General features: G+C 35.8%; 1 protein-coding gene across 2 annotated transcripts; it reads left to right on the top strand.

Annotated features, from left to right (window-relative positions):
• Window positions 1–1837: 1837 nt before the first annotated feature.
• Window positions 1838–13612, top strand: LOC120076530 (cyclin-T1-3-like). 2 transcript variants are annotated; one of them, XR_016529365.1, is made up of 8 exons: window positions 1958–2398; window positions 3307–3631; window positions 5200–5281; window positions 10025–10159; window positions 10268–10440; window positions 10548–10699; window positions 11052–11733; window positions 13090–13612. XR_016529365.1 is itself a non-coding variant. In XM_039030386.2 (7 exons), exons 2-7 carry the CDS (start codon window positions 3402–3404, stop codon window positions 11642–11644), a joined length of 1365 nt encoding a protein of 454 aa, XP_038886314.1. In that variant the 5' UTR covers window positions 1838–2398; window positions 3307–3401; the 3' UTR covers window positions 11645–11915. The 2 variants fall into 2 exon arrangements, 1 of the variants encoding a protein (XP_038886314.1); XM_039030386.2 differs by lacking the exon at window positions 13090–13612 and having other exon boundaries at window positions 1838–2398; window positions 11052–11915.
• Window positions 13613–14854: the final 1242 nt, after the last annotated feature.

The raw sequence follows: 14854 nt of genomic DNA on the forward strand, positions 1-14854 counted from the left end.
CATGGCACCATCGACAGCCTTGATGCACATCTGCTGGAAGCAAGTCTTTGCTTCCAATCGGTCATTTCATTTTCCTTTCTTTTCTTATATTGTATTGTATGACATTTTGTGATTAAGGAATTAATACAATTTGTTTTCAATGCATTTCTCTGTTTCCTTCGACTCCATCTCTGTCTTCTTTGCTCAGCATCTTTACTTTCATTGCAACACTTAGTGAAATTGCTTGGGTATCACATGCTTAGTCATGTGGATTAGGGATATGAAGCATGTAGCAACCCACTGAGAGGTGTGCGTTGTGTGAGTGTGTGAGTAACCTTATTTGCTTAGTGTGAAGTTGCGGCAACGCCTGTCTATAGGCTAACGCATTGTTTGTCTATGAGTAAAGTCAACAACAACCAACTGCCCGAGAGGGTAAGTGGTTGGTCGCATTAAGCAATGTATGCATTGTTCACTAGAGATAGGAATAATCTTAGGTCCGCCAAGTTCATGCGGTTACCTTGTCCTATGAGCGCATCATTCATTTAGGCATACTTGGGAGAGTAGTCTAAAACCCAAATCTAAGACTCGAGAGAGCGGATTGGAACGCATGGGCAAGAACGGGGAACTTAGAGATAAGCTTAGTTTGCTAGCACATAGCGTATGCGCCCTACAGATAGGATATTGCATGAGTCTAGGAAGTAGGATAAGGTGGTATGCGGCGAGAGCTAGTGAGCGGGTTATGGAGGTCTAGGCAGGCATAGGCTTCTCGATATTATCGCAGTTCCACTGCATACGTCCTAGAGTTAGGTTCACGTGTGTATAGCATGATTGCATGCATTGACTAAGGTTGCCCTTGCGGTCACTCTTAAGGGTTGTAATGAAGACATCTCCGCATTTTATCTATTTTCCCATTCATTTGTTTCATGTCAAGAGTTGTCGTGTCTCTACCTCTCATGCATATTCTCATTGCGTTGACTGTTAGCTAGGAGTAGGAGTAGAGTTAACGTAGCAACCTCCCTTCCATTCTTTTATTCAAACCGCCGCATGCACATTACCGCATTCATTTTGCTACAAGTCCCCGTGTTCGACCTCGGATCACCCGAGAAATTTGCGTTCACGTTATATTTGGCGTGAACGCAAGAAAACTTATGACAGGACGCATGGCCATTGCATACATTTGTTAACGCATAATCATTCCAATGCATGACTATCAACACAAATCTTAAGAACATGCATCGCATATTGCGTCCAAGGAATTTTAGTTGTTGAATAATTTGACTTCTAATTTCCCGCCATCAGTCCTAGATTTGATGATTTGTAATTTTGCCATTAATTTGATAAATGTATTTGAGAAATGACATGACAATTTGTGATTGATCTGAAATTTCTCATTCAACAATACATTTTTAAGCTATAATTTTATCTTTCACTTTTCATAAACATAATGAACTTGAGACGAAATTTTTTTTCTATAGACTAAAACAAGTAGGAACGAGATATAAAACCTAGTTCGGCTACCATTCTAGGTCAACCCTAATTATTATTATCATTATTATATATGTGATACTTTAAAAAAATTTAGAAGTTAAAATTCTATGTTGTAATACTTAAATTTAACCTTGTTTTTTTTTTTTTTTAAATATATATTTTAACTTTTAGTAATGATAGAGATGGAACGTTTTGATTATATATTTCTTACCCATAAAATATTCTGATTGTTTTTTATCAAGAAATTGTAAATATTTTATTTAACATGAAAATTGTATGGGAAATAATCTATTTAAACATGAGAAATTTGAAAACTCTCCTTTGATTGACAATAAATTTAAATGCTCATGGGTTTTATAACAAAAATTTCGAAGATAAAAATAAGGATCGAAAATATTTCTCTAATTTCAGGTCAGCGTACTCATTCTAAATCTCCATTTTCGTTCCAACATTTTAAATAATTTTTACTCGAAGATGGTTTTGTTTTTTTTTTTGTTTTTTTTTTGAAATATTGTCAAAGGTCGTTAATAATAATATTGTAACCTAATTTATATAAGTTTCACATATAAACAAAAACTTAAAAGTTTTTAACCTAAACAAAAGGGATTCACAACAATTTAAGAAAGAATAAATCTCAGGCGTTATTGGTAGCGCTAAGATTTTGGCGCGGCGGATTCTGTGTTACATTCGACTCTCCAACATCCTTCGTGGTCGCCGCCAACTTGGAATTTCCATTGATCTATCAACCAGAAGCTTCCGCTTCTTTGCGTGGTTCCTAAGGAACCGAGTCAACTCAAGTCCACTCCAATCTAACGTTTCTGCAACTGTTTTTTCTTCCTACGGTGGCCGGAAGTTAGGGTTTCCATTGTAGCTCAAAGCTGATCCGCTCCCAACCCAAATACTCTTTTCTGGGTATGCCAATGTTCACCAGGTAATTCATCTTCTTGACCTAATTGTTAACCCCTTTTCGTTCCTTCCTTAATTGCTGGCGGCGGCAGCGATTTATGGGTTGTTTTGGTATCGCTTGAATGTTTTGTCTTTATAGTAAATAATGGTTTGTTTCCAAAATTTTAGGTTTTTTTTTTTTTTTTTTAAACTTCTAGTTATCAGCTTGTAATCAGAGCATTAAGACGACTTTTCTATCGTATTCGTGATTCTTAAGAGAAGGACTTCAACGGTTATATTGTAGGGTTTTCTTTTTCTGTTTTTGTTGATTAGCTAACAAAAAATTGTTTGCCATATTTTTCCAAGTTTGTTTTTTAATCATGTATTGTAAACTCATGTAAAAGCACTGCTTTTCTTTTTAGTTTTGCTCTTGTTGTTGGTTACTGAATGAGAAGTCTTGTGCAATTCCGTTTCCGCAAGTAGGAATAGTATTAATGTATAGTTTTATTTAGCATCTAAGTTCCAAATGAATGTTCGATATGTCGATTTTTTTTAGAGACAAATGATTTCATTTAGGAAAAAAAATGGAAAGAATACAAAGACATACACAAAAAAAAAACCAAGTCCACCTAAAAAAACCTGCCAGCGAAAGAGTTTTCTCCCAAGTAAGATATTGTCTAGAAAATATAATTAGAAAAATTCTTCAAAATTGAAGCCGATTTCTATTATTTTCTTTCTTTCTTTCTTTCCTTTGTGTGTATGTGTGTGGAGGGCGGTGAGGGGTCGTTTCCCACTTTATTTCTCGATGGATGTTGAGAAGAGTTAAGTTCTAGTTAGAAGAAAGAGAGAAGAGATGGATGGAGTGGAAAGTTCTGTGCCTCAGTAGCAAGTGATGAGGTGCTCGCTAAATGCTTTAGTCCATTAATCAGTTTCCCCACTGTTACTTTTCTGCAGATAGTTTTTCCAATTGTTGAGGAAATAGAATGGTCATTCGTTCCACGGTTACTGCTGGGTTTGTTTGAAGCCATTCAATGAGTTGAGAGCGTAGCATGGCAAGACAGCTGCCCCAGAATCATCTCACGAATCGCATTCCAGGAACTACACCTAGCCTTTGTGTGCAGGAGGAGCATCTGATCTCTGCACGCAAATGGTATTTCTGCAAACAGGAAATTGAAAATCATTCTCCATCCAGGAAGGATGGAGTTGATTTCAAGAAAGAGTGTCAACTGCGGAAGTCATATTGCTCATTTCTTCAAGAGCTTGGCATGAAGCTGAAAGTGTAAGTCTTCGATAATTTCAGTGCGCATGACAGTTTATGCCTTTACTTAAGGCATATTTTGTTTCTTGTTCAAAAGAAAAAAAAAAATCCTCAACATGTTTTTGCTGAGCGTTTCTTGAGAAATTTGTTAAATTGTCTTTCCTTGTAGTTACTATTTGGTCTATGTGGATCTGCTATCCTCATTCTTCACTCACCAAGTCTTTTGACACACACAAGTTTTGTTTCTCAGTCCATTATTGTTGCTAGTCAATGCTTTCATAGTTCCATGGGGCACTTTGATTAAGTTTTGTTCCTGAGTTGGAAACCTAGCTGGAAATATGGATATGCTTGTGTTTGAATTTGAACTGGAGTTTGTCTGTTGAGCTTAGGAGAAAACCTCATGGTATTTGGGTTGATATTGCTAAAATATGATTTGAATTTTTATGTATTTAGTGTATTTTCCAAGTTTTCCATCTCTCTCCATTATGTGGTTATTAGTTTTGTGGGACGGGGTTTCCTCAACCCTCTGCCCTTATACTGTCTTTTTTGGCCATTTATTGATGAATATACATCTTTGTTTCTTATTTATTTATTTGTTTTTAAAAAGAATAATGGTAAACAAGTAAAAATATGGTTAAAAATGAGTATTATACTATGACGCTTATTTCGAATAGTGTAATACAGTTCATGGCAGGCATGGTGTGGTCTAGTGAACAAAGGATTCCGTAGTATTCATCATGACCTTGTTGATTTTGTTGAAAAATAGAGAATATAAGGAATGAGTCATAAACCCATATGTGACGCTTGGTGAGTAGGTTGGCACAGGAGCACCATGCATTTGCTGATACTGAATACTGAAAGTTTTGTTAACACATTTCTATGATCTGTTCTCACGATCTTGTGTTATCAAGGTTCTATGTGCCTGGTTTCAAGATCGCCATTTTATATTTCTGTTGTATGCATTGTGCTTCTTGCTTATATGCACTATGAAGTTTTTCCTTCCCTCCCATCATTCTCCAGATTCTCCACCACCATCACTGTCCGACTCTCATGCTTTCACCATTACCACAAGAAAATTTCTTCAGTTCTGTTCATTTTTTAAATCGATTCAAGGTTGAATTACATTTTTGGTCCCTATGAATTGGAGAAAGTTAGAATTTAGTTTCTATGGTTTTCAAAGTTAGAATGTAGTCCCAATGGATTGAAGGGTTTATCAAGCCATTTGGACTATTTTTGAGATTTATTGAACCAAGAAATCCTAACTTCTAAAACCGAAGGGGCTGAATTCTTAATTTCTCCCAACCATCACGACCAGATTTGTAATTTAACTTGGATTCAACTATTTCTTCTGCTATTTTCTTTTAGGTGAGAAATCTTTCTTATAATGGATAATTCCCCATAAAACTTTTTAGATCTTCACTTGCCGGCCTCTAGAGGAATGGACCTGGTATTTTGTTTTTTAATAGTCGTTGTGTAGATATTGATGATTGTATTTGTATGTAATATTTTATTTTATCTTTTGACAATAATCAAGACTCTTTCTAAATTTTTACGTGGATATGCTGATTAGTGATTTGTATACCTTTCAGGCCTCAAGTAACAATTGCAAGTGCAATGATGGTATGCCACCGGTTCTATATGCGTCAGTCCCATGCGAAAAATGACTGGCAGGTAAATTGATTGTTTAAGATTTGTTTCCTGAAGTCCAATCCTATAGTAGGCCCATTGCTATTGAAAGGTCAATGCAACGGTCTAAAGTTTGGTTAAAAGAGAAAATCCAAAAGCATCATAAAGAACAACTTGATAATAGTTACAAACTTACAAGTTGATAAATGATAGCTGTTTCACAAACAGCCTTCCAACTAGAATCGATCGTAACTGAAGTTTGTTTTTCCACCAAGAAGTAGCCATATAGTGTTTGATGATCTCAAATCTTTCCTCCTACTGTGCTTGCTTTCTTTAAAAATTATATCAGTTCATTTTTGTTCAAAGACCCCAAAAAGACTGTAGCTTTGCCCACGATAATTTAGTCATCCCAACTTAATGCCACTAACCCCAAGAAAACACTGTTTTTGCTGCCAAGTTGAAGACCCATGTGAAACTGAATTCTTGAAATACTGATGCCCAAAATTTTCTCCTATAAGAATAATGGGAGAACAGATGATTGTGGTTCTCTTATATTTTTAAACTTAAACTGCAAAATCTTGGGTTCATAATTAGATAAGGATTTCTTCTTTGGAGTTCTATAGTCGAGTTCAAAATGTATTAACCATATTAATATATTGCCTTTTGTGGGAGATTTGACTTTCCACTCAGCATACATAAAACTTTTGGGTTGAGAAGGACTGCTTATGAATTGCCTTGAACTGAGAACTAACCCAAAGCCTGCATCAAATGCTTCAGAAGACACCTGCTTTTATTTATTTATCATCGTTATTTTTGAAATGTCGATGATGCTAAGAAAACAAACAACCAACGGTTGATCAGTCACCCAAATGGCCAAAGATAGTTTTGTAGCGTATAATTTTATTTTTTCCTAGAAAAAAAATGAAACATTATGTGCATGAAATATATAAATTAGAGTGAATAAAGAAGACTAGATACTTTTACTAACAATATTTATGGAAGATTTTGCGTTTCAAAGTATAAAATGATGTAACCCAAAGTGCTCTCTGACAACTTGTATATGAGCTATACTATTCATTCCCATTTTCTCTGACTGATTTATGTTTGAGACATTCTTGTAAATATGAGTTATAGTAGAAATCAGGAGACATCCGACTCCGGAAGTGGAAATATTTAATATGCTAGGCTATAGCCTAAAGCATATGATGGAATCTTGTTATGTATTCCTAAAATTTCATTATTATACTGAAGATGTGGGATACTATGTCCTCGCATCTTCATTTTTTGGTGTTTATTTTGGATTAGGCTTACCTTTGTCTCTGAGGATTGGGTAATATGTCTTTTTGATCTTTGAGGTTTGAAAAATTATTTTAAATGGTCTCTGAGCTTGCTTGGCTGTTAGTTGACTAGTGGGAAGATGGTGTAACATTTTTGAAGTGGTTTGACAATTTTGAAGAATTTTATATTAATTTTGGTTTAGGTGATACTTTTATTTTATTTTATTTTATTTTGCTCTTCCCCACTTCTTTTCTCTCTTCTCCATTTCTCCTCTCCCTTCTCTTTCTTTTTCTCCCTTTGCTGGTTATTTCTTAGGGAATTTCTTCTCACCTCAGTTCCAGTGTTTAACACAGCTAGTAGTTTAGGCGCCTCCATTCTTTGATTCTAATTCATTACAACTTGGGGTGATTGAAAGTCTATGGCTTCCATCAATTGCCACAAATTTTGATTCTGACGCATGCTAGAGACTTGGAGCTTATTCCATCTGAGAGATAGATTTTGAAATTACAATATCACCCATAATTAGTTCAAGAATGGAAGGGCCTTGGCTCGGGGATTCCAGAAAATCACAGTCATCTATTTGAGGCTCCTACTGCTCCATTTTTCAAAAGGAGAAGGGTTTTCAGCAGTAGGGATAGGCGGTGCTGCGACAATAGTAATGGTGGCGGTGCTTATACTGTTGGTGCTGGTAAGAGAGGAAGACAATGTAAAATTTCCATACGAACTATGGGTGTTCGGTTATAAAACAGGTTTGATGGTGGTGAATCGATAATCAACAGAAGAGTTTGGGGATTCGAGCAAGTGTTATTTTGCAGATATCACATATGAGTTCTTTTTAAGGCAAGTGAGGAACGATGAGAATAGAGGAGCGACAACAGCGATAGAGGGGATGAAGAGGTGGATAAAGTGATGATTTGATGGAAGGGGAGATAGAGGAAGATATGAGTAGAGAGGGAGTGGATGGGAGGGAGTTGGAGAATGAAAGGTAGTGGAACTTTGAATTGGAGATGAAGTATTGCCAAAAGAGAAAAATTTGGAGATGGAGTTGAAATTTCATAGGTGTAAGATTCCTATTCGGAGAAGAGGAGAAGAAAAGGAAGAGTAGAAATGGAGAACATGAGAGAGAAGGAGAAACTTTCAAATCATGTTGAAAAGGCCATTTCAAAGAAAGAGGCACACACTATAATCTTTGGAAAGATATTTCTCTCAGCTTCCTTCCTTTTCCCATTTTGTTTTCTGTGTTGTGGCTAATGGTAAGGAAACGTTTTTCTAGGAGGATCATTGGGTAGACCCCTCTCAACAGCGTTTCCAATTTTCTATCAGTTATCCTCTGTGAAAAATTGTTTTGTGTTGAATGTTTTGGTTTGGTCAGGAATTCAGTTTCTTTTTTGTCATTGTCCAATAGGAAGTCGATGGAGGTGGCCTTTCTTCTTTCCTTGATTGAGGGTTTTGGTTTTAGATTGGGGAGAAGGGATGTTCGTGTTTAGATCCCTAATCTGACGGAGGCTTCGCTTGTAAGTCTTTCTTTTGGATTTTAGTCGATCCTTCTCCCATTGTCGGGTCGGTCTTTGATATGCTATGGAGGATTAAGATTCCAAAGGAAGTTATCTTTGCTTGGCCAATTGAATACGATGGATTAGGTTTTGAGAAAGTTGCCTTCGTTAATGAGGCCTTTTTGTTGTATTCTTTGTCAGAAAGCGGAGGAAAACTTGGATCCTTCTTTGGGAGTGTCAGTATGCGAGATCTATTTGGAACCTTTTCTTGCAGGAGTTCGATTTTTCGCTTGCTTGTCAGAGGGATGTTTGGTTGATGATCGGGGAGTTCCTCCTCCACCTTTCAAAAAGAAAGGACACTTTCTTTTGTTTGCAAGGGGGTGTGCCTTATTGTGGGATTTGTGGGGTGAGAGAAACAATAGAGTGTTTAGGGGTATAGAGAGGGACCCTAGTGAGGTTTGGTCTTTGATGATGTTTCATGTTTCTCTTTGGGCTTTGATTTCAAAGGTTTTTTTGTAATTACACTCTAGGCACTATCTTACCTTGTAGGAAACCCTTTTTTTAGTAGGGTTGTTGTGGGTTTTTTTTTTTTTTTTGGGTATGTCCTTGTATTCTTCCATTTTTTCTCAATGGAAGCAATTGTTTTTATCTTAAAAAAGATCAGGTAGAAAAGGCCACCTGACCGGTGCATTTTTCTGGTAGTCAACTAATGGTCACACAAGCTGAGGGACCAAAAGCATATTTTGCCAATTTTTATTTTTTCATATGTATGGTAGATGGATGGTCTATAAGTTCTTTTAGATAAAGGAAACTTATGAAAGGAAACATCTCTAGCTCCTGGAGTTAAAATTTAAATAAATGGAAGGCATCTCCAATTTGGTGGAGTGTACTCTCTTTTCTCTCTCATTTTCGTTTTGACTTTGAGTTCCTTGGATTTTATTTGCTGTAGTGTGGAAAGTTCTTCTTTCTTGACTAGTTGAGTACATATTCACTAGGTTTGATTAAGTTGGAAGAAAAAAAAATCTCTCTTTTATATCAGAAATGTAATGGGAGCAAGGTCTTATCTAATTCACCCAAAAAAATTAAAAGTTAAAAAAAGGAAAAACTCAATCTTTCTAGTCTGGGTGGTTTGCAGATTTCTACCATCTCCATGGAGAAGTTAACAAGAGTTGTTGGATTTTTTTTTGGGAGATGTCGGGAGATTTCTAGAGGAACTAGGTAAAGGGGATGGTGGAAGGGATAATTTCGGTTTGAATGTTTACTTAAGGACTTTTTTGGTAACTTTTCATATACCACCTCTGGAAAGTTGGGTTCTGTTTAAAAGAAATAAATGTATGAGAATAAGATCATATACTTCCTCTCGACTTCTCTCCACTCCGAAGAATCTTTTAGGAGTGTTTGAGGTATTGAGTTAGTTATTATATAGTCAGTGGTCTCTATAGTTTGTGGGTTATAAGTTATAATAGTCTCTGTGTGGAATGTAGACTATTTTAGTCTGGGTTATAATAGTCTATGTTTGAGATGCAAACTATTTTGGTCTAGGTACGAAATAGTAAACACTATAACAAAGAGGGAAAGAGAGGATGAGTAGGAAATAGTAAACACTCTAACAAAGAGGGATTTGAAATAGTAATATTGTAGTTAATTGTAGGTTATAATAGGTAGAAACACCAACTATTATTATTGGAGCCCAAACATGGAGTGCTATAATAGCCCGGTCCACCAACTTCAAGTTGGTGACCCAAACACACCCTTAATTTTACCACTCCATATGTCCCTAAGAATAGCAAAGGAGCCATTGATTGAAAGAACGATTGCCTTTTCCTTTCATAGGTTTCCTCAGGCGTCGAATATTTGAGTCTTCTAGGGGCTGCACCCTCTGTGTGTGTGTGTGTTTGTGTATATTGAAAACGAAAGAAATACATAATTTTTATGCAAAAGATTAAATAAGGTGGTCATTCGAAAATCATCATCATCTTCTTTTTTTAATATAATAACCCATGTCAATTTGTTGCAGACAATTGGAACAGCAGGTATCTTTCTTGCCTGTAAGATAGAAGAGACACCACGGTTTCTGAATGATGTCGTCGTTGTGGCTTATGAGTTGATATTCAAATGGGATCCTTCTGCCTCTAAAAGAATTAGACAAAAAGTACGTAAGTCTGCTTATTATCTTCTTTAACATTTATGTTTAAGTGATTGATCATTCTGCATATATGAAGGAAATAATTGGATGGCTGACACAACATTATGCTTGTAGGAAATTTTCATCAAACAAAAGGAATTAATCTTGATTGCGGAGCGGCTTCTATTGTCAACGTTTGCATTTGATGTTGACATTCAACTTCCCTACAAGCCACTTGTTGCTGCTCTAAAAAGATTGGGAATGGCTGCTGATCTTGGGAAGGTGGCCTGGAATTTTGTAAATGATTGGTAAAGGGCTTCATCTTGCTCATCAAGTTTCTGTTTACTTGGTTATAGTTTGATGTAATATTTCAGACAATCTTTAAGAGATTAACGCGACCATGTGGAACTTGTAGGCTATGTACAACACTGTGCTTGGAATACAAACCCCATTATATTGCTGCAGGTTCGATATTTCTTGCTTCCAAATTTCAGAAGGTGAAATTGCCTTCGGATAAAGGAAAGGTTTGGTGGATGGAGTTTGATGTTTCGCCAAAACAGTTACAAGGTTGTTAAAATGAATCTTCTTACTTGTGTTTGTTCCCTATTGACAAATTTTGGCTTCAAACGAGCATGATATAAATGAGATAGCAAAGTAATTACTCAGTGTGAAAGGGTTGGTAATGAGTTGTGATACTGTGCCTCAATTTTCTTTCTCATAGTATAATTGTGAATGTGCGTGACATTTTTTTCACTAAAGAAGGAAAGGGAGTGAAAGTTATCCGTGCCATTTTCCCCATGAAATTGCATTTGGTCTGTCACTGTGCAGTCACTTTCAATCCTATACATTTTCCTCTTACCCCTCTATTTCACTGTTGCTTATTGAGATCATTTATCATTTTCTTTGGAATTCCTTTCAGAGGTTATACAGCGAATGTTGAAGTTATTTGAGAAAGATAGAAAACAAAGCCTGCCACCTTCAAAAGAGAAGACTCATCAGCCAGAAGCTTTAGATGGACAGACAAGGGTTGATAGTTCCCAATCATGTATATCCAGTGTGACGGTTTCTGATCAGCTTGATAGTCATGAAGCCATGACGGTGGCCAGTGAGTGCAATAAGTCTGTGATGCCCAGTTGTTGCCACGACCAGCAAAATGTAAATTACTGCATCAGTCCTGTGGAAGTTTTACCCTGCCAAACAAGCGATACGGGGAGTTCTAGTAGTGCCGTTGACAATGGTGATACTGGGGTTTGTCAGAATACTGAGGAAAATTTTCCTGATCAGATCACACAGTCAACAACTGTTTCCATTTCTGTTTCCAAGGACAAGATAAATTTATGTCAAATCAGAGAGGCAATAAAGAGAAGACGACTCTGTAGAGCTACTAGTACAAAGGAAGTACAGCCCGTGAGTCCAGATATTGACAGCGAAGCATGGATAGAAAAAGAGCTGGAACATGGAATAGAGCTAGAATATGAATCCTCATTGAAAAAGAAAAGAAAGGCATCTTGAAGTTGGGAATGCAATTCTACTTACAGATACAGTATCGTCAATATTTTTTTTGTCGGAGCTTTTGATTAATTCCAGAAATTCTTCAAACTGTAAGTATTGAGAGGGCATTTTCAGCTTATTATTCATTCTTTTGATAGTTCCCCCCCCCCCCCCCCCCCCCAACAATTCTCTTATGTAGTCTAATAACGTACCACTACATTGATCTCACTCTTCATTGATAAGTAAGTGTACATGTTTATGTCGAAGTGTATTTATATCACAACTTTCTATCTGCTCTGTTGAGAATGTTCTGCAGCCTTATCATTAGTTTTTTAAGACCTTTTTTATGTGAGAGATAAGTTGTACAATTTGGCCTTTTAGCATTTAATTTATACACCTAAGCGTCGTCCACACCTCTTGTACACAATCTAGGTGGGTATGCGGCTTATTTTTGTTTATTTCGTCCCATCAATTGGATTTACTCTAGTGGTATTAGCTCCTATGAATCTGCTAAGAGGCCCAAAGCCATTGAAGGGGGTTTAGTAGAATAATATATTCAGTCCAGATTTCATGTCCAGCCCAGAGAAGGAGGTAGTTAAAGCCTGAGGAAAATCTCGTCTTTAATAAGTAAGCTTAATGAGTTTGTATTGTTTGTGCCTCCTAAAATAATCTTCTTTTCCCTTTTCACTTTCAGAAATCCTTCTTTTAAGTGGTGGCGTAGTGGGGGGACTCATTGGGGTAATTACATTTAACTCTTAACTTTTTTCCCACAACCTTTCACTCTTTTCAAGCAAAAGCAAGCCACTTAGAAGTGCAGCAGGCTTGCGTATGATTGTGAAACTCTTTTATACTTGATTGCTTTACTTTTTGTTCCTGGTGAGCTTGAATCAGGCTGTGCTCATAGATAGTAATTGAATTATGTTGGATCAAAAAATGGCACCGCCATTGTTATGACAGAAGATAAAGTCATATTAGCTTTTAGACGAGTCTAAGCAAGTGAATGTAAAAGCATTGAGACATAAAGCTTTATTGTGCATCCATTAGAGGTTGTCAATCATCATGTATATGAACATCCATGCTCTTGCATAAACCTGATAGATAGCAAGGAGATGAGGAATCCAATTGTATGAGGCAAAGCTTTTAGCTTGGGGGGTTATGTTTGTGGTTATGGAAAGGCATCCCCAGGCAGGGTGTGGATTTCATCCCCCTTTCTTGAGAAAGCATTTACTTTCTTCTTTTCTTTTTCTTTTTTTTTTCTCTCTTTTGTTCAAATGGTTTGTCTCTCCCCAACACTCCTTTAAATCTTGTTTGCTTTAATCCTCCTTTTAGAAACCATGGAGAAACGTCTTTTGACTCGAATAGTTTGTATAATGAACTTTGAAGTGGTCAAATAATTGGACTAATAAGATTTTGTTGCAGGGCTTATATGTCAAAACTAAATTAATGGCATCATATTCTTTGAGTAGGTATGAGCATTGTGAAAATCACAGTTACATTGAAGGACCATAGAGAAAAAAGTAAAGCCAAGATTGTTGATAGTGAAGGATTACTAGCACACTCAAGTTTAGAGCAAGCCAGTGAGTTTGAACCATCTCAAAGATATTATACATATATATATATATGCTTTTTTTCCCCTTCTAATAATTACTCATCTGCTTGCTTGGTTTCGATTTAGAAGAGAAAGTAGTGGAACAAGAAAAGCTGAATTTGCTTGATTTATATGAAAAATGTGGATTACACTCTGAAATCACTTCATTCATAGAACAGAAAAAGGAATGAGGCCCCTACTAATTTTTTTTCTCAGGTAAACAGTAGAATAACCATAAACTATTTGTAAATTCAGCAAAGCATACTTGATTTGTTATATTTTATTTATTTATTTATTATTATTATTTTTAGGGAAAGGGGTTAATGTAAGTTTGGTTTATTTTTGACCCCTAAGTTGAAAGCTATGACTTTGTACTTTATAAAGGTACACCTTTTACTGAATGACGTGATGGACCCATGTGCTATAAAGTTCTCAATCATAGCTAATGACTTTTTTTTGGGAGATTTGTTCATTAACTTCAATTCTTATCTTGATCAAATGATCTGTGCATGTATGTTCTTGTTTCATGTCTCGTGTTGCGTTTGTGGTCTACTCCGGAAACACGGCCCTCTTCTGTTAGGTTCGAGGGACAATAAAGGATCGTAAATCAAGTTTTCTAATTGGAAGCTATAGAAAGTGTGTCCAAACATCTCAAATTTGTTTGAGTTGTTAAGTTGCATAGTGAAGGATTGATCGTTCTTAAGATTTGTGTTTCTTGTAATGAAAGGATGTTATGGGCCAGTGCACGAGTGGAGAGACCTTTTGGAAATGATAGTGTTGAATAAAGGAGTTAAAGAGAAAGAGGAACTTTGCCTTTATATATAAAAGAAAGGGAAAAAGAAAGAAAGAAAGAAATGTGGTCAAAGATATAAAGAAATTTGAGGCCATATTGTCATGTTGCCTTAAACAGGATTTAAAAAAAAAAGGTTTTATATAAAAATAAAACCCTTTTTCTTTTAGGTACTTCAGTTATTTTTAACTTTAAAGCTTTAATGTTATCAAATTGAATTCTAAACTTGAATGGTATCCATAAAAATCTTATCTATAAATCATCAAAAGAGGAACATAATTTTTTTTTTTTTTTTTTAAGTCTTGCAAGTAACAAAAAGAAAAAGAAGGAAAGGAGAAAACCTAGAAATCCCAAATGGTTTTGCAAGAAATAATAATCTATGCTATATATAATGAAACATCTCTACTTCTCCATTTTATCCTTACAATTTTATTAGATTTCTATTTTTGCTTCTCTAATGGCCAATGGGATGTGACTGTTTTAAGTGATCTGGCATTTGTAAGTGTTTTTTTAGTCTAACAGATGCGATTGGTACTAATATGGTGCAACTATCTGGGAGAAGCTGGTTACAAGTCCATTGGTGCATTCATACAGGGGTTTGATTCATATATAAAACGAAGAAGAAATTCTCAATATTTTTCAGTTTTCAAAATGTCAAATGATAACTATTTTTCTTTTATACTCCCAAGCAGGATGAAAATTATAAGTTTTTTGTTCTTCATAAAGGAATCATGGAGATGAAGCTATGAGAATTTGAAAACTTATTTTGGAAGATGAAAAAGTATTATTATTTACCCTTATACTTGATTATGTATAGTATACTATTGTGTTCAAATGTTCAGCGTTGGAACAA

The sequence above is a fragment of the Benincasa hispida genome, chromosome 4 (assembly GCF_027475165.1).
Source record: "Benincasa hispida cultivar pf3 chromosome 4, pf3_genome.v1.1, whole genome shotgun sequence".
NCBI lineage: Eukaryota > Viridiplantae > Streptophyta > Magnoliopsida > Cucurbitales > Cucurbitaceae > Benincasa > Benincasa hispida.